The sequence below is a fragment of the Lepisosteus oculatus genome, chromosome 11 (assembly GCF_040954835.1).
Source record: "Lepisosteus oculatus isolate fLepOcu1 chromosome 11, fLepOcu1.hap2, whole genome shotgun sequence".
Classification (NCBI taxonomy): domain Eukaryota; kingdom Metazoa; phylum Chordata; class Actinopteri; order Semionotiformes; family Lepisosteidae; genus Lepisosteus; species Lepisosteus oculatus.
The window spans coordinates 23,029,394-23,050,906 of record NC_090706.1 but is presented as its reverse complement, the minus strand read 5'-3'; the positions used below and the strand labels follow the sequence as shown (position 1 = coordinate 23,050,906).

General features: G+C 37.4%; 2 protein-coding genes across 4 annotated transcripts in view; one reads left to right on the top strand and one right to left on the bottom strand.

Moving 5' to 3' along the window:
- Window positions 1–7,115, top strand: part of mapk9 (mitogen-activated protein kinase 9) — a 43,490-nt gene extending 36,375 nt beyond the window's left edge. For all 3 annotated transcript variants that reach the window (XM_015349500.2, XM_006631770.3, XM_015349499.2), the window contains exon 12: window positions 486–7,115. In XM_015349500.2, the coding sequence (XP_015204986.1) occupies window positions 486–631 (146 nt within the window). In that variant the 3' untranslated portion in view covers window positions 632–7,115. The remainder of the gene's footprint in view (window positions 1–485) is intronic.
- Window positions 7,116–7,192: 77 nt separating this feature from the next.
- On the bottom strand, window positions 7,193–18,791 carry LOC102688165 (rho GTPase-activating protein 24). Its single transcript, XM_015349498.2, has 7 exons — window positions 17,127–18,791; window positions 16,006–16,213; window positions 15,190–15,322; window positions 14,537–14,610; window positions 13,940–14,061; window positions 12,475–13,495; window positions 7,193–10,087 (listed from the first exon to the last, which is right to left on the bottom strand). The coding sequence occupies exons 1-7, from the start codon at window positions 17,218–17,220 to the stop codon at window positions 9,850–9,852; spliced, it is 1,890 nt and encodes a 629-aa protein (XP_015204984.1). The 5' UTR covers window positions 17,221–18,791; the 3' UTR covers window positions 7,193–9,849.
- Window positions 18,792–21,513: the final 2,722 nt, after the last annotated feature.

The window sequence follows — 21,513 nt, the reverse complement described above, 5'->3', positions numbered from 1 at the left end:
CTTAGCCACAAAACTGCTCTGACCTTTAAAGTTTTTGTGTAGAGATAAATGTAAAGCACAATTTATGTTTTTGCCGGCACCTAGCTGTTAGTGATGAGCCCTTGGTGGTCTTGAGAGAGTTAGGAACATTAGAAAGGTTACAAAAGAGTGGAGGTTTGCAGCCTTTCTAGCTTTTTTGATTGCATGTTGGAAACATAAGTATCTTATCCAGCCATAGGCTTCCTTATCCAGCCAGGATATCCACAGCAGTGTGGCAGAGTAGTTTGTTTCAGTCTCCCGCAGCCCTTTTGTTTAAAGAAATTACTGTTCTTACTCAGCACTCAGTACCCAATGTATTTGCTCTTAATTTCCCATCCTCTGGTTTGTTTCACTGCTGATCCTGAAGAAGTCCTGGCAGGTTATGGTTGAATCAGGGAATGTTTGTGAGTACAGCCCTGTTTTCCTGCACTTCTGCTGACACCTAGTGCTCCCCTGTGTGTCCACAGATGCAGCAGTGAACAGCAGCACCACTGCTTCGCAGTCCTCCTCCATCAATGACATCTCTTCGATGTCTACAGAGCAGACCCTGGCTTCAGACACGGACAGCAGCAGCATCGACGCCCTGACCAGTAACCTGGAAGAGTGCCATTGAGCGCTCCCTCCCTCACGGACTAAACCGTCTCTCCGGATCCACTGCAAGCAGCTTGTGCTACTCGGGCCGCGATTTGTAGCTCGCTTTTTGGAAAAGTGAGCTGAACCATATTGTGTACGTATCTTTTTTCGGCTTATATGAGAAGTCATGTGATAGAACAGCCGTGTCGATCAGTTGGGGGACTCAGTGAAGTACTGTATGCCCGCACAATGCAAAAATAGCTCTTCTTTTTAACTTTTAAGTTTGTTCATGCCTTGGTGTCTTATCTGCCTTTGAGGGATGAAAGATGTTCATATTTTGTCACTTTTTTAAAGCAAAATGATGGATTTTTATCATGGCACATATGAGCAAAAACCACATTCATATCTTTACCATCATAAATTGTCTTATTTGTTGGAAATCAACAAACCTTTCTGCCAAAAACACTATGAATTCATTTTTAATTGTATTAGAATTGGAAGACTTTCCATACTAAATCTGTAAATGTTTTTAGGCCTTTTAAAGAATGTCTGCTAAAGTGTAATCTATGGGGAAGCATCACTTTTTTGCACTTTTTACTTTTTAAAGGTAATCTTTTTAAATGTAAAAGAATATATTATTTCCATCATCATGGAGCTTTCCTACATTGTTGCTCATTTGGTTTCAGACAGGTGTTCCTGACTTCGGAACATAAAATTCAAGATAGATAAGCACAGTTCAGTTTTATTTAAAATATCTACAAAAAATCCAGGGCCCATTCTGGGCATGTGAAAGAAGGGAGATAAATTTATTTAGATTTTCACACTCGGGCCTTAACGAGAAGTATTTTGCCTACCCTCCAATTGAGCAATATCTGCTGTTCTAGACCTTTATTAAAATATTAAAATGTCTCTGCATGTTGTAAAAAAATATGCCTGTGCTTTACTTAATTGTATTGAAAATGCCTGCCTTTTCTATTACATAGCATCAATATTACAGTGGATAAGAGTCCGAAAGGCAACGCATCCTCCTAACCAACACAGAAATACAGTGAAGCTGGGTTGTTGTTTTTTTGCATATATCTTGTGGGGAAAAAAGTGTTTTAGCTGCTCCAAGAGTCTAAAGAGGCATATACTGTACACAAAGGAACACATATCCATTTATTTGAACTTATTTGTGTAACAAACCAGATCACCATGATGTTTTGGTTATTGGCATAAAAAAAGGCTGACAGGTGAAATCAATTTGCACAATCGTGCAGTTTGAACTGAAAGCTTTAGTCTGCTATTGTCAGATGACTAGCGCCTTTGCACATAATCTTGTGTGTTCACAAGGTTGATCATTCCATGGTTAATTATTGTGTGGGAAATATAAGGAAATGACAGTGAATTGTGTAATATTTCTGCACTTTAATCTGCAAAAGAAACCCCAGATGTATTTAAATCCCTAATTCCAAAACCCAGTGCTGAAGATCTAATTCCAATCTCAAAACAAACCTAGTTTATTCATTTGAAAAGGTGAATTTGATGCACTCATTAGCAAAATGTGATAAATTGGGGGAGTTTTAATGAGATCAAATGTTCTGTAAACTTCTGCATTGTTAAAGAGACCTTAAACGGTATGCATTAGAGCAGAGTTCTCAAATTCAGTTCCTTGAGGACCTGACTTTTCTTCCACCTGAGCTCTCTGTTACATACAGTAGTTGGTCTATTTATTTAATGACCAAAATACTTTTAATCAGGCTGTTAGTGTTTTGGGCAAGTGTAACTTTATTGAAGTGCATGACTTGAGTAATCAACTGCAAAAGAAAAAGAGGAAATATATGTTTTAGACCTCTGCCCCAGTGCTTTTTGATTGTGGCCGCGTAATTTTTTTGTTTGTGCTTTTTGTAGCATTTTACATTATACAAAAGGCATACAGTATGTTTGAGTCATTCACTTAATTTTAATAGAATGACATTGTATTTTAGAGTGGATCTCTGTCTCTAATCATAAAGATTATTGTGTGTTTTAAGGGCCTCTTCATTGCTCCTTATGTGCCATCTGTTGTATCTTACAATCCAGTAAAGTTGTCCTGTTATCCAGTACTTAAAGGATATAGATTGTTTTGACAGGAGCAGACATTTCCTTGAGATATTCACCCAGCTAAATTTATTTCCTTAACTCATGAGAAAAAAACAATTATTTGAGAACAAATCTTTACTGACGACAGTTAAACAATGGTCTGTTTAACTGATGGCAGCATTTTTTGGATGGACTGCATTTTCACTTCTGCAGTCTTGAAAAGTTTTCTGAAATTCCAACCCACACTCCTGTAAATACAGCACAGCAGATGGGAATAATGTCTTCCCACTTGAGTTTGTTACCTTAGGTAAGGTACTGCCATTGTTCAGTCACCTCAGAAACAATCTTACCTAAATTGCATTGTTATGAAATTAAAATATGATTCCTGAATAGACTTGTCTGAAAGTCTTTCTGTCTTCATACAGTATAATGTATAGTTTATGTATTTGTAAAGGAAAAGAAGGTTTGTACATTAATGGAGAGGCAAGATACACAGTAATATCAGTTGATCTGAAATAGGTTGTTTAAGTTCGGGGTTTCTTCCCAACTGTAAAGTTTAAATTTATCTGCCTCCTACAGTGAGGTCAACAGAGCTACATGCTTGGGTGAAACTGAAAAGCAGCTGCAGTTTGAAACTGACCATTGCAGGCCTTACAGATGAATTGTTCACACAGTCTCTTATACTAAGAATTACATTTTTCGTGTGGGGGTGTTTGGGGAAAAAATGGTAAGTGACTAAACTTCATCAACAATACCAAAGTATTTATTTGGGCTACAGAATTGTTTGCTGTAACCTGGCAGATTGCAGTAAAACAAAAGTAACCACTCTTGATTGGAAATGGAAATTGATTCAAAAACAATTTTGGGAAAACATATTGACCTTTGAAGGGAGCTAACAATATTGCAGCCAGACTACAATCTTTAAGGTGCAAAAAGGTGGCATTTATCCGTTTCAAAGCATTTTGATTTTTTTGCTGAAACCTATCAAACTGTGGCTGCCAAGAAGATGAAATATATTGAGAACACACTCCTGTGATTAAAAAAGCCCCTGCCTGGCTTTCACAATGAATGTAAATGTGCTTACAAAAGACTCCTTTAAGCATACCACTGTAATACTTTATTGCTATTCTGTTTTCATTGTAGTTGTTATCAAGGATTAGTTCTCTCACTCTTCGACCCTGAAATTGTGAAATGCAGTGTGTGATCTGGTTGATCAAATACTTTCTCACTTCTTAGAGAGTGTAACTATTTGTATTATGCCTCTAAAGTCTGCTCATTGTAGCTTGTTATATATCAGAAATAAACTGAATTCAGTTGTGGGACATGGGTAACTGTAACCGCTAGGCTATTGCCATAGCTTAGGGGTCTTGAATTTTCACTACAGTCATGGTTTCCCTGCCACGTTCTATGAATGTTGACTTCAGCGACTATTTATGGGCTCAATAAAATCTGCAATTCTTATGAGATTCATTTGCAAAATGGTTTTAATCTCAGAGAGTACAAGGATAATCATCAGAAGACATTAAGAGTCAATATATAAAATAACATTTGCTTTTTTAGTTGCATTAACAATTTACATTTTCTTTTTGATTGGTTTACAGATGTGTTTTCATTTGCATGACACAAAATTTGGTGTCATAAAATCAAGTTACGGATGTAGTGGTATCATGCTTTGATTTGACTTAGGTGCTTTGTCCTGGATTTTCTTGAGTGTGGTTTGGGAAATCTTGTCTGTATGTTTTCTGTGAAGCCTTTGCCTAGCTGTCAGATGAAGACTGATGAAGATCCATGCCTTTCTACTTTTATAGCCTTTTAATTTTTCTGCCTTATCTTTAAATTTAATATTTGTCCTTATCTGTATTGTCTGCAGAGGTAAAGGACTAATGTGCAATCTTCTTCTCATTGTCTTTTCCTCTTTCTCAATATGGTCTTTCAGAATTGATAGGGGAGCTAATATTTTATTGCTGTCACCAAGAAAACATTTGCTACTGAATTGTTTACAGTGAAATAAAACCAAAACATTTACCTTCAGCTGTAAAAAAGAAATGTGTAAGTTAAATGTGTTAACTAAGAAAATGTGTTAATCTTTCTCAAATACTCACAACTGGTTTAGAACATTAGCTTGTACCATTGAATGTAAATACTGTTTACAGGGGACAGTTTAAATTGATGTTTTTAAACATTTCATTAGAATGCCATTTGACCTTTATCAGTCTTGCCTTAATTTGCTGTACAAGTCATACGAGATCTCTATGTGCAACACATACGTCTTTCCTTCTGAAATGGAGATAAAGTGGAGATAAAACCATGTACAATTAGCCAAATGTTTGCCATGTGTAATATATTTTGATCATTTTTACATTTCTCTGGTTACATCTTAAATTTTTTCTCAAAACAAGATTATCATGAAATTTTTCTTTGGTTTTATTTTTAGTCTTGATATGATTTTGATTTTACTGACAAAAACATAGGTGTTTTACATTTCTCCTATTTGGTCTTGAAAACACTATTAAGAAAGTAATCAAATCTACTGCTAAATCTTCATTTACACTCCAATCACACAAGACTTTTTAGAAACTTATTTGATGCTTCACCATGGGCTGTAATGCTGCAGAATGTGCAATCTGAGCAAACGATCATGGTGGCGCAAAGATCCTGTGCTACACCATTTTGATAGTGGGAATTTAGATGAACAATAATCCTGGAAGTAGTTGTCAGGCCTTATTTTACTTGATCACACTACAGTGGTTCTGCTAGCCCACTGATGTCACATGAAGATGTGCTGAGACTCACAAAGCCACCACCATCCACAGATGAAATGGAGAAGATGCAGTACAGTATGTCAAGTAACTGCAAGAACCTGCACCATTCTGGAACCGAATCATTGCATCTTATACTGCCTGGCCATTCACTTAAAAGTGATGTTTATATACTGTATATCGAACCTTCCTGAAATAACACGGGAGAAAAAGACAAATCTAATATGAGAATTGGGAAGCCATACTTTCATTTTTCTAGAAAAACGTTTTGGATTTTTTTCAATCAAGATTTAATTTTATATTCAGAAAAACATGAATAAATGAGCACACACACCTGATTAACATGCACATGAGAAAATAGCACTTGGAAAAAAATAGCATATAATTTTTGTATCCTATTAATTTTGGTCTATTCAGATTAATTTCCAAACATACAATTTCTTTTTTTATTTGTACTACATATCCTTGTTTTAGGAGAAGGCAAAAACTAATCCTACCATGTATACCTCATAGGAATTCTACTCATTGCTCAATTAGTTTTTGACCTTTTTTTCCTACCAGCATTTAACTGCTATATATTGTACGTGCCATGTGTAATTTGAACAACCAGCTGCCTTCCAAAGAGATGAACCACATCTTATCACTGATAAGCACTGAAGACATCCGTTTTAAAATCTCTCAGGAGAGTCTTGCTTTAGTTACGGTTTACACATGATAAGGATACAGAATTCTGTAAAACCTTGCAAAAATTCTCCTCCTCCCCTTAATTGGCTATATAAATTAAAATTTTCAAAGTAAAGAAATACTGTACAACATGTCAAGTCATAAATACACCTGGTTTTGTCACATTTTGGAATGTTTGATTCTAAAGATTCACTGAAAATATTAACATAACCATGGCCATCATGGAATGGTTTAAAAGTTACAACCTTTACCAATATACCGAAGTTAATAAATCAAAACAAATAGAATAGACTTGCAGACATTTTAAAGAGATCTAAATCAGCTGGAGTATCCTATAACATCAGCTAGTTTGCATGATCGGGACAAAGCTTCACTGCTGAAAGTATTTTTGCCCCATGGTTGGAGTACAGATGAATTGTAAACCACTTAGCCTTTAATCTCAGTGAGAAAGCAACTCTATCTGCATGTTTCCTGATTGGTTTCGCTCCATTGAAAACATCAAATAACATTTATTGATACTTATGAGAATTAAGCAAGGCTTTCACCTTGTTTCATTCGATGAATGTTTTTTTTGTTTCTCAAGAACTATGATTTTGTAATGAGGCTTTTGCACATGTGTGTTTTGTATTGTTTCCGTCAAACATTCATTACACCAACAGATCATTTTCTCTGACCTATGTAAGGTTTTGAATTTGTCACCTGATGTTACAGTCTGAGTGTTTACTCTCTGCCATTTGTAAATTCAATTAAGGCAGTTCTTTGTAAGGTGACAAATACCTGAAAACGGCTACAAACTGTATATAATTGAAGTCATGTGCCATTTGTGCTTGGAAACTGCTTGTACTTTGCAATTGTTTGTCTCAATGCTCCCCCTGGTGGAAGCTCAGGGATTTTATGGTCTGGTGTGTTTCTCTTTCTGTAATGTTGCTTCCAGTAGGCCGGCTTTCCCAGACTGATTATGCAATTCCCTTCAACAAGATTGCATTTTACATCAAAATGTTATAAGAAAAAAAAAATAAAGAGTGACATAGTAAGGAATGTATTCAGATGTTATCCTGGTTATTGTATTTGAAATATTCAGTACATACTGTTGTTAAATCCTGCACTAAAATATGCTTTAGATGACTAACATATTTCTAAAGTAGTGTCCCTATTTTGTCCCAGGTTTTTATAGATAATTCAGAATTGCCTATTGAAATATTTAGGCTATTTGGTAAGGGTTATTAGCTCTTTAGTTTCAAAGTGCTTATTTGCATCTTGAGTGAATAGCATTTCTCTTTCCAGCCAAAACACAATGCATTTAAAGTGTGCCACTTGAGGTAGGCACAGGGCTGAAGCACTTAGATCCTGGGTTCAGGTGTGCTTGCAGTGCTTTTGGATAACATTCTTAGCACAGCTTCCGGAATTGGTAAGCTGCATTGTCCCTTGCATTCACTTGTAACTGAAAAAAAAAACAACAAAAGTGGTAAGTGTATGATGGAAATGAAATCCAGTAAGGGTCAATAGATCAGATAAAAGTTTATTCTGCTGATTCTCATGTCAGTTACTAGCTGCTTGGCTGGTCCCAAGTTAAGCAGACTAGTGGCGCAGAAACTCAACTTCCCTTTCAAGAGATTGTCCCAGCATTTCAAAGCAAGTGTAGTTCACCAGTTCCTCAGGGTAAGGAAGCCGTGGGTGCAGATCTCTTCAAAACCTCTCAAGAATTTATGGGGGAGCAGTGCCATTCTTCACACAGCAACCTTACTCTTTTACTGTATTGTTTCTGGCTTCATCAGGCATGTTATGCAGTGAAAGATAGATTTGTAACAAACAAATCACTTTGCCTCATTAATATTACACCTCTCAAGATTTAAGTTTTCTGGTGACACAAAAAGCTAAATTGTTTTCTGTACTGAAGTTATTTTCTGCTTAAAGTATTGAACAAGTAAAATAGACGTTATTGGATAATTCCTTTGGATATCTGGTAGGTATGTAATATTTGTACTTTATGTTCTTTCATATTATATCTTACAACTGTTAGGGTCCACACTAAAGGTGGCTGCATGAACAGATTTGATGTTACTGAGCTGCTGTAATGAAAACCCGGCTTTGCATGAAAACAAGATTCTTGGCAGGTCTTAGTGGGCCATGCTTGCAGTATTTGTACATCTTCTGCCTGCAATGTGTAAAAGCATAAATAAAGAGTGAACTTACAATAGCAGAATGTTTTGAAACTTCTCGAGTTAAGTTCACCTACAAGGGCATTCCAGTTTTTGTTACTCATGTTTTATTTAATATACCTTTATATTAATAAGACATGCCACACTCAGGTTTATTCCAAGAAGTGTCACCTTAAAAAAACCTAAAAGTGAATTAGAACTGAATAGGGTATTAGGAGTTCAGTGCCTTACACCTGTAATAGAGGATGGTTGAGTGGTTAGCAGTCCTCTTTTCACAGCTCTTGAGTCCTAGGTTCTGTTCTGTGTTGGGGTCAACCTCTCTGTGAAATCTGATGTTCCCACTAAAGCCATGTAGGTAATTTTGTTGTGTCCCCCCAGGTGCCCAGTTAGCCGACCATAACCCCATCATGCATGGTACATGAAAGAAGGGTGTACATTTTCCTGATTGTCTCTCAGTTAATATGGGGCAGTAATTTGCTGCTCCTGTACACTTCTTCCCAATTAATTCTGAGAAGTCTACTCCTGAGTGTTTATTTTCTGTATCAATTAATTAGCATAACAAGTGACAGAATCCCTCAGCACATTTATAGGAGGATAGGTAATATGACACAAACCTACAGAATAACATTCAGTAGGATCTATTACAGTAATAAAATGGACAGTGCTGAGAGAGATTCTGTTCTTTCATAAAAACTTGTTCCTGTGAGTTTCAAATTTCCTGGATTTACCTATTTAATTTATGAATGTGAGTGGTTATAGTCTGCATTAATAAAAATTCCTACAATTAACAGCCAATTTCTAAATTACTAAACAACCTGTTTCTTACTAAATCAGAAAAGCATAAAAACAAAAAATGCACTAAAAAATGTCTGCAATTGTCAGTATATGTTAACACATTTGTGTGGCGAAAATTCATAAAGGATGTTTTTTGTGGTTGTTTGTGATTAGAGGCTGTTACAAGAATTGAGCTGGGAAGGCCAGAGACCCTTGTTAGGTCCTCCAGACATTTAGATGCTCCATTATTGTCAACACTATTTTGCCTATCAGTTTATATTTCTAGGCTTATGATATTGCATTGAAAGAAGAAGGTATTGTCCGTGCACTGCAGATTATTGCCAAAATGTCCAGATTTGACATTGTGTAACAGTTTAAACGAAAATTCTTCACAGCTCTCATGTACCAAATTTGAAAAAAAAAATGAAAATCTGCAGCGGTTTTCCTTGTACATTACAATAGAAAAAGAGTATTTCCAACATTCTGGAGATTGAAAAGTTACATTATTCATTTAAAAACAGTTGGTACCTTGTTGACCGTTAAAGTCATTTGAAATTCATGTGGGAAGAAAAACAAGAAGGCTGGAAATAAAAGTGCCTAATTTGAGGTTATATTCTAAAGACCTGCAAACCCCACCTTGGACAACCAAATAAAGAAAGCTGAAAAAAAGAAAAACTTTCCCACAGTAGGTTGTAAGGTACGAATGTTCTTTGTGATCGTTAAGGTGCTCTAACACAATACCCTCTTGTCTCTTGTTAAGATCCAATTGCCTTTCACGTCAAAGGATACCAGTAGGTTGTATCTTGCCTGCTTGCACTGCATCAAAAGCTCTGCACAATCCTCTCTGTTTTCTTGGCCTCCTTGGTGAGCTCTCCGAAGGTGTCGAAAAACACCTCCATCTCGCGCTGCAGCATGCTGTTGCGCCGCTCGGCGTCGGCTCTGGCGCGCTCCACGTTCCTCATCTTGATCTCCACTACGCTGTACCACCTCCTTTGCTGCTCCAGGTTGCTATGCAGGTCCCTCACCTCCTTCTCCAGCTCTTCATTCCGCTGCTCCAGACTGGCCAAATCAAGGGCAAGAAAAGAGTTGTGTCTGCTGCCAAAACTTGGAAGCCACCGCAATATGGCACGGATGTTTCTTTTTCACGTGCTGTTGTGAACATATTTGATGTAAAGGAATGCTTTGAAGACCTGTCAAATCTGCTGATTCTAGACCATCATGGATGCTAAAACTGTAATGCAATTCTCTCTGGACAAGAATGTGATGTCACAAACATTTATTACAAATCCCTGGTCTAACTGTTTTTTAGAGCATTTTATACAGTGTCTATTTTCTGCAGATATTTCCTATTTTCATGTTTCACAGAGATTTGGTAATTTATTAAAGGTTTCCAGAATTTCTTATCTGTCATAGTAATCAAAAATGAAAACCCATAAAATATTTGTAGATGTATTTAAACAATTCTGATTATTGTTTAATATAGATATTTATATAGTATCAATATATCCTGCATCAATTAATTTCCAAAGGACACAGCTCTGACTCCAAAGAATTTCATGAATGTGAAATGAATTTGTGAATTGAGAAATTATCTGTAATTAGATTATGAAATGATAACATGACATGATCCGACCAATTTACAAACTCATTTAAAAATTAGTTTACAAACTATTTCTGAAGCTTTCATTGCTCCATATTATTTTTGACTGTATGTTTAAACATAAAAATATCTTGATAATGAAAAGTTAATTCACTTTTAACATCTAGTGGGCAGCATTTTTTCCCTTATGAAATCCATATCAGTTTTGCTATCAAAAAAGATTCACTCCAGAGAAAAGTACATGTAATCAGAGCTCCATGACATAATTTCCATTTAGATTTTGGAACTTTACATAAACGTATCTTATTACAGTATATATGTAATACATTTTTGATGGGCAAACAATAGTGCTAAGTATGCAGATAATTACAAATCAAAACTGGATTTTAATTTTTAATTTGTCAGTGACAAACTAATTAGCTTTACATTTTCTATTTATCAACCTTATTGGGGCTTAAAGCAAAAATGGGGTCAAAGTTTTTTCTTTGCAGACCAGGATCATGCAGAGGGGAGTCTCTCTATCCCAGGGGTTCTCTATCCTCACCTTATTTACCTCATCCCTGGACATGAAGCTTCTTGCAACCTAAGTTCTTCTCTCTCCAGACTGAATACCTTACAAGGGCTCTATGTTTTTATGAGCATTCTCAATACAATACAATGGTGTGCTAGTTAACACCAGTGGAATTCCTCAACCCAACCCTAACATAACCTTAGACCTGGTCTCAGGTATGAGCAATGTAACACCCTAAAAGACTGGTGCTCCAATTCTCTGTAGCCAACATAGCTGGTTATCTTCCTTGCTTTGGGTTTATTGACACCATGCCTAAAATCCATATATTAAATTCAGAACACTGTGTTTTAAATAGGTCCTGATGTCAGAATAAGGAATATTCTGTTGTCCACAGACAAGAGTCTGTGGAAGCAGAGATGTGCATGATAAATGAGGTGTTTGCCTCCATGCTGCAGAGACTTCCTGTTGGGGTCTTAATCCACCCATATGGTCTGCTTGCCATGATTCTCACTGCAATATGTCATATAAACTTGGATTTCGTGGATACTTGGGACATAAACATTGATATATCAAAACATACAGGACAGTACCTCTGCTGACTTGCAGACCATCTTCCACAGTTCTAATGCTAGCAAGTAAAGATGAATAAATTAGCTAGTAAAAACTGTGCTGTATTTGAGTTGTATGTTAATTACTATGGAAATCGTCCTCCTTGTGTCACACTCTCTGCAGCCAGAGGGCACTCCTTCTCTGTCCTGTCTCTTGTTTCCGGTGCTTTGCTGTCCTTCCAGTGTTTCTCTCTCTCTGGGGCTATATATTTCTGGGTCTTTCATGTGCCTTGGCTCAGCATTGACGTTCGGATGTCCTGAGACCCTCCTAGCACCAGGTCGCCCCACGTCCACTACCTGAGGGCATAGGTTTCTATACGGCATTTCCTGAACAGCTGAGCCCGGGCTAACCCCCGTCTCGCCGTCAAAATTAAAATTAAAAATAAATAACATTGACAGGTTATTTATTCAGATTTATTTGACTGCATCATATGAATCTTTTACTTCCTTTCCATTGCAAAACTCCATATTAATAGACTGCACAGCTGAGCAGCTCTGTCCTAGAATCTGTAAAACACAGCTTTAATACATGATCGTGTTCACACTCAGGAGGGAAGGAGCTGCAAATGGGTTTTTTAGGAGCTTTATAAATCTGGTTTCCCCTACCTATCACCCCAAAAGAAGAAACTCAGAAAATTAAAGTGGTAGACATGGTCATGTCAGATGGGAATGACACAGAAAGCTGGCTATGCATCTGGAATGGTGTTGTGGGATAGAATCTGCTTACCTTCGGATCTGGGCTTCGTATTCCTCCTTCTGCTTGGCCATTTGCTGCTTTAGTCCTGAGAGGAGGTTGTGCATGGTCATTGGGCTGGATGGACTGCAGGCTTCCTGAGGTGCGAAGAACACCTCACTGCTGCTACTGCTCCTAGGGTTCCCACTTAGAGCAGAGCTACCCCTGAAGGAGGAGGATGCTGGGAGCTCTTCTGGATCAGCCCTGTAGTAAGACACCCTGTTCCTTTCTGGTGTGTGCACCAGTACAATCTCACAGGAGGACCAAGAAGTGCTGTCTATGCTAGTCATTTCCTGTGGTTTGGGCAGTAGGGCTCCGCTCTCTATGTTGTCGTACACAGAAAGCATGCTCTCGTAGGTTTTATTCTTTTCTCCCTCCACCAGGCTGCTTCTGTGTTTCTCCCCTGCACAGCTCTGTGTTTTGCGGCTGTCCTCTTCCAAGCTGTTGTGTGGGTTCACAGGGGTTGAAAAAGAGCCACCCTGAGTGGTTCTTGTACAATGACAAGGAGATGGAGAGGAAGTAGCTTGTGTTTCATTTGTTGTTTCTTCTTCCCTGGAGTGGCACTCAAACCTCACCTGGCAGGCCAGCCCTGAGCAGTAATTGTCATAAAGAGGGTCACTGGAACTCCCAGGGGAAGATTCCTCAGAGGCCTGAATTTCCATCTCCGACTGACATCTGGGCCTTGAAATTATGTGGGATTGGGAGCTGGCTGAACGATCCGCCTGTGTTGGATTCTTTGATAATCCTCTCCTGGCAGCAATGAGAGGTAAGGAGAGCTGACGGACACAAGCTCTGGGAACAAGCTGTGTTTCTCTGGGTAGATTGTCTGACTCACTGGCAGGGCTCAGGCTGTAGGAGTGAAGTCCTGTGTTTTCCACCTCTCTGGGCTTCTCTCCACAGTCTCCACAGTGAGCCTCTAGAAGACAATCTTTTCCATCGGCCTCTGCTTCACTGAGGAACAGTTTGCTGTGTTCGCTGATCAGCACTGACATCAACTGCTGCACAAGAGCTGTTCCTGTGGGAAGCATACAGACAGGGCACTTAGAAAAGAAATGTGCAAGCTCAGTGGTTCATCTGAGTCGGTTCTTGACAGGACACAGCTGTGGTTAGCCTAAGACCTGCCTCCTTACTGTGTGGAGTGCGTGGGAGATGAAATTACAGCAGAGCTTTGCTACCCCCCCGCAAGACTCCATGTGGATCAGGGCAAGTCACTTGGGACACTGGTACTGGACTTGACTTACAGGTTATATAACAGTGTCACACAACACTCTTTGAGGTGTACCAATACTGAAGAAAGAATTGCATTGCATTACTGGTACTACTACTTTTAGTTAAATCTGAAGTATTTGGACTATATGAGGTAAACTTCAGGTAAAATATGTATAAAATGAAACAGCTTCCTCAACTGATCTATCCAGAGAGAATGGAGATTTAGTGTAAAGTACAGGTTCCCACTTACCTCCAATGATGGTCTCAGGATCTTCAGCCTTTGGGCGCAAGAGATTTGGGCCAAACACTGTTGCCAGATTTTGGGTGCTCATTTTGTTTATGTGACAATAGGACTGAACTTCATTTAAAAACCTAAAATATGAAGGAAATCCATGATCCGTCTCAGTATAATTAAAGAAAAGGCATCTCACCATGGTGTTTAACACATTCAACAAGGAGAAAATTAAAACATCAATCACCCATTTCTCATGCATCTAGCTGTAGAAAAGGAAAAAAATATATATATACATGCAATGAAATTTAGGACTAGTTGTTACACTTCTTAATATATTTAGACGCATTCACTGATTCACTGATTTTTAGGAAGCTTGTAGAGATTTAACCCCAGTTTAAAAAACATCCATGTGGTCACCCTTTGGAAGACAAAAAAAACCTCTGAGTGGGACAATCCACCCCCTGGGAGCAGTCCTATATTTCCTTCAAACCCACCCCAGCTTCCATACTGGCAGGAGACTGGCATCACCTGTGCTATTTTTCACCAGAAAAAAATAAAATCAGAATGTTAGATGTAATCACATTACCCTTGAAAAAATGAGTTTGTACTCACCCGCATATGTAATGCAGAAGATTGAAGTTTGCATTGGGGAGCTCCTGCAAGAGCTTCTTTAGTTGTACCAAACCCTACAGCAATATAATAATAAAGCCAGATTTAATTTTCTTGCTTACAATCCTCTTTTGTGATCTAACTTAAGTAACAAGTGTTTGAAGTAAGAGATAGGAGAGGAAACATTTAAAATTAAGTGTTTGTATGATACCAGGAAAGTGGAAATAGTGATCTTAAGATGTGGATAATTCTGAATGATGTACGTCAATGCAACTGCTCTTTTACTGCTTTTTATTTCTTCATGTTTAGATTATAAAGTGTATTGTTACAACAAAAAAATATCAAATTTATTCTTACATTTTACAAGACATTAGTGCCACCTAGTGATTACAAGAGAATGATTCCTAATGGTTTACAAATTACTTATGGCATGCAGTTGTACACATGTAGTCGTGTTGGCTGTACTATGACTGTACTCCACTGGTATAATTAAAAGGCTTTTAACTTTACCTCAAAATGGTTGTTTGGTTATGATGTGTCTCAACACTGAATGTCATTTCACATGAAAAAAGTAATCTAACAAATTGGAAACAGATCAGAATGTGTCTTCCATGAACACACAGCATGCCCTTTCATGATCACAGAAGACGCTGTACCTGTTGTCTGCCTCCAGACAGAAGTTTGGCACACAGGAGGAAGTCATCGTACTTGGAGAATGGCACAACAGGCTCTGGCAACTCCCGCAGATATAGCTTGAGGAGAGAGGCCACTGTATGTACATCTGTACTGCTGGAATGTGTTAAACACCATGATTAACACAAGTGTAACAATTTGTTTCTTATTCTTTCCACATGAGGAATTCTTTAACTCAAAGAATTAGAAACCATGAAGACATTTGTGTATTACTCCAGCAGCTCCTCAAACATCCAAGCCAAATACTAGGCATCCTACTTGCTGTGACATGTATTTTGTGTCTATTCTAGCTGTCTTTTCAAAGGTACCTAGTTATTTGTGACCATGTGTAGATTATTTTGTGTTGTACTGGAGCGTGCTGGTGGCTTAACTGAGAGTCTTTAACTTTTTTTAACTAAAGTGGGCATCCAGTGATAGATGAAAACTGAATTTACTCAACATCTTGGCTAACCCACATCAATGCTACTGAGATGTACTCCTTCTTTCTTTTAATGTCATTTAAGGGTTTGGTATTCATTCACGTCTTCCAGAGGTAATTGAATTCCTTGCCCTGTTAAGAAGTTTTTTCCACTCACAACATAGTGAATCTTTCAAGCATCTTAAATATTGGATTAGACAGTTTTGTTTAGACTTTAATATTGTGTGTAGGTTATTTTTAGACACTAATTTTTAATATTGACTGGCATATTGGTGTTCTCAGTTAAAAAGTAACTGTGGCTTCTTTTAGAGTGGGTCTCTTGATTATGGTACCTTGATTAATCTCTCTCAGATTACGGTACCTGTCAAAAGAGGGCTTCTCTCCAGCATCAAAGGCATCCTGTAGCTCTTTGACAAGAGTGGCCTGACCTGGCTGACGGAATAGCCCCACCTCTAGGAGCCCATGGCTCTGAATAAAGCTGACACACTGTTCCACTATGAGAGGGGCTGTCCTGTCTCCATAGCGGCGTTCATACTGCACAGTGTCCTCCAGCCGCTGCCCAAACACACCTGCCCAATAAACAGAGAGGCACTCTCTGACTGTTTTATGTTTTGGCTCTGTGAATATGCGCTTCTTTGCTTTTCAGGTAAAAAAATCATGCAACCAAGAAATTAATGTTTTAAACAATACAAGCTAAACCAAACCATTATTTGCATTGATCTACTTTATTAACACACTGGGATACGAGCTAATACTCTCAGAACTAAGAAATGCCCACAATTTTAGTCTTTCTTCCTGGACTCTTTTAAATACAAAAAACATCTTAGTTACTCCATTTTACCTAACAACTAAATATTTGCATTAATTTTTAGAGTGTTTTATAATGCAAAGGGCTATTTTACCAAACATTATATAGAAAGCTTTAGCATGACCTTATGAATGCGGCACACATACTGTATACGTGAGCCACACTTAAATTTGATACCTCCATGTATTTTGTGCATTTCAAAGAGATAACAACCCTTCTTCCACAGGATGTAAAAGTATTTTTTTTAATCTGAGTTTAGCAAAGAAAGAATAGTTTTATTTCCATTAAATTTGTGTGGAGAATTGGACAGAATCAGCTTCACAAAGATTTAAGTAGAAATAATTCGATGTCACAGCTAATTTGACTTTGGATTTGGATTTGAATTCGACTGGAAGTAAAGATCAGAAAAAAACACAATTTGCCAATATTACAAGCATTTCTTAACAGGTGGTATTAATATTATTCTTGAAGAAAATTATTTTTTCACATTTTATTAAATCTAAAGGCACTTTTATAATGTTAGGAATGAAAATTAAGAAGGGAAAAGTAGAGGAATGTGACACGTTGAATACAGTAAGCATTTGCATAACAAGGCACTGGACTCAAGGAGTATTAACAAATATGAATTCTGATGTACATATTGATGTACATATTGTGTAACAGATTGTACTTACGTTTTTTAAAGCTCAGACACCTCTTAATCTTCCTATAGGCAGAATGGGAAAGAGAACTGCTGGTTCTAGTAAGAATCTGTTTATTTTCAGGCATTTCTGTGACTTCTCAAAGAGCTGGGTCCATCCAGTGTGTTAGGTTTCCATTTCAGTTCCAGAAAGTTAAGTGGTTTGATAATGTTTTGCCAAATATCATAAAGTGAGTGTGGTCTATTCTTCTCTCACAAGTGATGAGATTTTGTTGTTGCCTCTTTTTTACTGATAAAGGAAGTATTTTTCTGGATACAGTTCATTCAATATTTGTCATTGAGAAATAAATATAAAGAATTTATGGACAGAAAGTGAAGAAAATTAAAAACTATTTTTGAAATCTAAAATCTGACAGCTTTCTTTGCCAGAATGAAATTAGGCAACTTCACTAAGTAAAAACCAGCAAAGACCTGTATCTAAGTTTGCAAATAAAAAGGACTATTGCTATCATGCAATTATACATAAGAAAATTTTGCTTGTATTTGTTTCCTAATAAAGGGTGTCATCTTGCTACTTGATTGCCTTTTTTCTTTGAACTTTTAAAACCTACCCTGTTAGTCTGCAGCAAACTAGTCGAAAGGACTATCCCTGATGAGAAACAGAAAGTAGTCAATTTTCGGTAAATTAGGATGATGCTTCCTGTGTGAGGTTGCCAAAGATATCAGGCAAATTTAATCTGAATTTGGCTATTGAGTTTGCATGGTCCCATGTGCCCTTTGCGAGTGAAAACAAGACCTCTCTCTGGTCATAACACACATAACACAAGACTTAAAAACTAGCAGCTGCCAAAGCTAACAAAAAAGAGAGGATGTCTGCAGGCAGAGTGTAACTCTCACAAAGAAAGTTAATGAAGACAGGAGCAAGGTCAGATGAGACAGTGTTGTGGGTGTGCACTCAAGCAGGACATAGGGTTGAATCAGAATACTTTAAAATGAACTTTTAATCTGATTTCCTTCTTTGATTGTGCTTCTCTCTAATTTTATGATAAACCATCCAACATCCCTGAACCAGGGTGTAACAACAATGCTGAATAAAAATTAATAAGGCAACGCCTTTCAAATTGCAATCACTTATTTAGGTCTGAGAAAGAGACTGCAATAATAGTTTTAATCCACATTCTGTGAAATGTAATAAATGCAGAGTTTAAAAATGAAGACTTCACGCTTCTGCTGTTTTAATCCACATCTGCTGTAATGCCTCATCTACTATCTGTACTGGTCAGTTCTCTGGTGAAGGTAATCAGATATATGTCCGGGATTGTCCTCTTTCATGCCAACTTCCTTCCATTTCTGAGAAGCATTCTCAGTGACCTTGACGCATCCTTTGGAGTCATACTTGGGACGTCTTGGGTAAATGGTTTTAGCTTGTCAGTCGGGGAAATATACACTGGAAAATTTTCACTGGAGTGAAAGATTAAGTTTGCTTTCATCTGATCATCACAGCTTGTTAGTTTTCAGTGCACACACACAAAATCCTTGTAGCAATTACTGAAAATCCAAATCCTTGTTGCCCTTTCGATTTCAACAAACTCACGTCTCTCTGATTGTCTCTTACTTCACAAATGCACTTCGTGTTGCTCTGTGTTCACTTTGGTTGGACCCTGCATATTTTTTTCTCATCTACAACTAAGCACCACAAGCAGTCACATTGAAAGTATGCTGTGAGATTCCTGAAGACTTTCCTCTTATCTGCTTTTCACTGCTCCTCCCCCCAAACCCCACCCACCCTCTCAAACCCTTCAAAACAACTGGTGGACTATGGCCAAGTTGGAACCAGCTCAGTCTGTTAGCAGCATGCTCTCTCTTTGACTAATCATTAATTAGAAGGTGCAGTGTTACTGTTTTATGAAACATTTAACTTTCCAAGAACCAGCATTAATGTGCCACGCTCCTTTGCTTTCTTGTCCTGCAGGGTTATTCCAATGGATGAGATAAGGCTTGCAGCAATATGTGACCACCTGAATATTAATGTGGTCAGTTTAAAATACCCAATTTTGTGTTATCTATCCGGTTTTCTGTTTTCATTGAAAGTGTTTTTTTTTTTTTGTTGCTTTTTAAGTTAAAAGTTAGAAAAATGCTTGGAAAAAACACCAAACAGAAAAAAATGGTTTTAGGCTTTAGAATTGCACTTCTAAAAGAAGGTCAGATGCAAATGTCTTGAAGTTTAAAATATTCCTTGCTATTTCCAACTCTGGATTTATTTTTGTGATAAGTATTTGTGCAGGACAACAAAAACATAACGATTCCCAGGCATTCCACACATGCTTCACAACCAGAAGGCTGATGACAGGCATATAGCCAAGTGGTGACATGCAACTGTTTTCCAGACACAGTGGATTGCAGGTGGGATCTGCAAAGCGGAGAAACTTTTCTTTAAGAAACAATCATCATCAATAATCAATCATCCTGGTTGTAGTTACTGTCTCTGAAGCAGACATGCAAGAGTAGTATGCCTATTATGTGTGTTGCACTGAACAATGTTAACTATTTAGCTATACCAAGCTGTTTCCTTATAAAATCTTTTGTGAATGAGAAACCTGAGTGGGATTTCAACATGGAGTCATAGAACATTTCCTTATGTCAGTGACCAGCTGAAACTCCTGATTCCTGCAACTGCATATGGCACTAGGCACTATTTGATAGGGTATAAGATTGGGTATATTTGACCTTTCAGTCATTTTGAATTTCACTCACTATTATAGTTGCATTATAGGTTAGCTGTATCTTGTAATTGGATGTGGTCTTAGAATTTTATACTCCTATCTAAGGAGTTCAGACATAAATATTTTTAATTTTTCTTTCGCATTTGAAAAATTTCTTTAGATCAGATCCATTCAAGATCATGATGATTGTCTGCAGATTCTGCTGCTGTAAACTACATTAACATTTCATCAACAGAACAGATTATGACAGTGACGTGCTAATTCTAAATGAGCATTTAATTCCTGTTGAGTTACAGGTAGCTTTGTTTGTTGCATAAGTATTTGGGGGATTTGCAGTCCTGTATATATTTAACTGTGAGTAAATAAATGTTTGTGCAAATCAGGATGCATTTAAAAAGTTTATTGTTAATCATCTGGCATTATATGAATGTATTGACAAGGAATGGAAAATACAGTAAAAAAATACAAATAGAACTTTTAAATGTTATCCAGATAAGGGACGTCACATGTTCCTTAAACTTTTTACTGATTGCCACAGCTAGTGCTTGTATCAATAGCCAGAGGAGAAATAGATAACAATCCATGACTGTTTCACTTGTTTGCAGTTAAACTGTTTCAAGGTTACCTTCACATAAAGTATGTTTTTTCCCTGGAAATGCACATACTGTCAGATATCCCTAGGGTTTTATGCCACAGTGCAAAACTGTGCTAGTTCTGTACTTATACACCACTCTTCATTTCTATACTTTCTTGCCTCCATCATAGATTGCCTCTTTTTCTTTTCCTGTCTTCATAGGTTATGTTTTAACTTTGTAAACATACAGCTGTTTTTTTATGATGTTTTGTCCCTATCACCTTAAAGCTACAACTATCAGTAATTAATCTGTCATAGTTAATTAAAAACACATTCTGTGTATGTTTCTTGTGTGAAAAAGAAAACAACATCCCTTTGGGAGAAACAAAAAATTCTTTAACATTTTCAGATATTAATACTTTATGATAAGAAAAGCATAAAATATTCAAACTCATGAGGGGGATTACACAACATGCCAAACAATACGTTTTATTAGATATGACTCCTAATTGGTGAAAAAACAAAGCTGGTTAGTATAAAAAATAAAGAATAGTTTTTTAAGTAAATTAGATTTGATGGTTTTAGGTGCTTTCTGTGAGTTGAATAGCATTTTGTTGAGGTTTGTGTTTTGCTTTGCTTTGTTAAAGTGTAGACTTGTCATCAAAGTATTTCAGACTGTCTGTTTGTGATAAGAAAGAGTTTCCAGTATGAGCGTCTCAGACACTTGGTAAGTTGCAGTCAGTTACACATCACAAGCTTACAAACACCTGGGTTATAGCATTCACACTCATACAGCCCTTAGCCCACTTGCCACAGTGTACTGCACACAGTACACAGTCTGCCCACAAATACTCTTTTCCTAATACTCCAAACACCTCTCTTTTCTTATTTCAACAGCACGTTTTCAACAATATTCAGATATTGCCCTTCTTAGATAATTCTATAGGCAGAAGCGAAAACTGGCTACAATGTACAGTGCGCGTACTGTATAATAATAATAATAATTGCTTACACTTATATAGCGCTTTTTTCTGGACACTTCACTCAAAGCGCTTTACAGGTACAGCATCCACCTGGATGATGCGACGGCAGCCATAGTGTGCCAGAACACTCACCACACATCA

Coding starts and splice junctions, on each gene's coding strand:
- LOC102688165 (XM_015349498.2), bottom strand. CDS start 17,220: ATGCCTGAAAATAAACAGATTCTTACTAGAACCAGCAGTTCTCTTTCC. Junction 14,062..14,536: donor CTTCTGCATTACATATGCGG/GTGAGTACAAAC, acceptor TTCATATTTTAG/GTTTTTAAATGAAGTTCAGT. Junction 10,088..12,474: donor TACGAAGCCCAGATCCGAAG/GTAAGCAGATTC, acceptor TGATTTGGCCAG/TCTGGAGCAGCGGAATGAAG.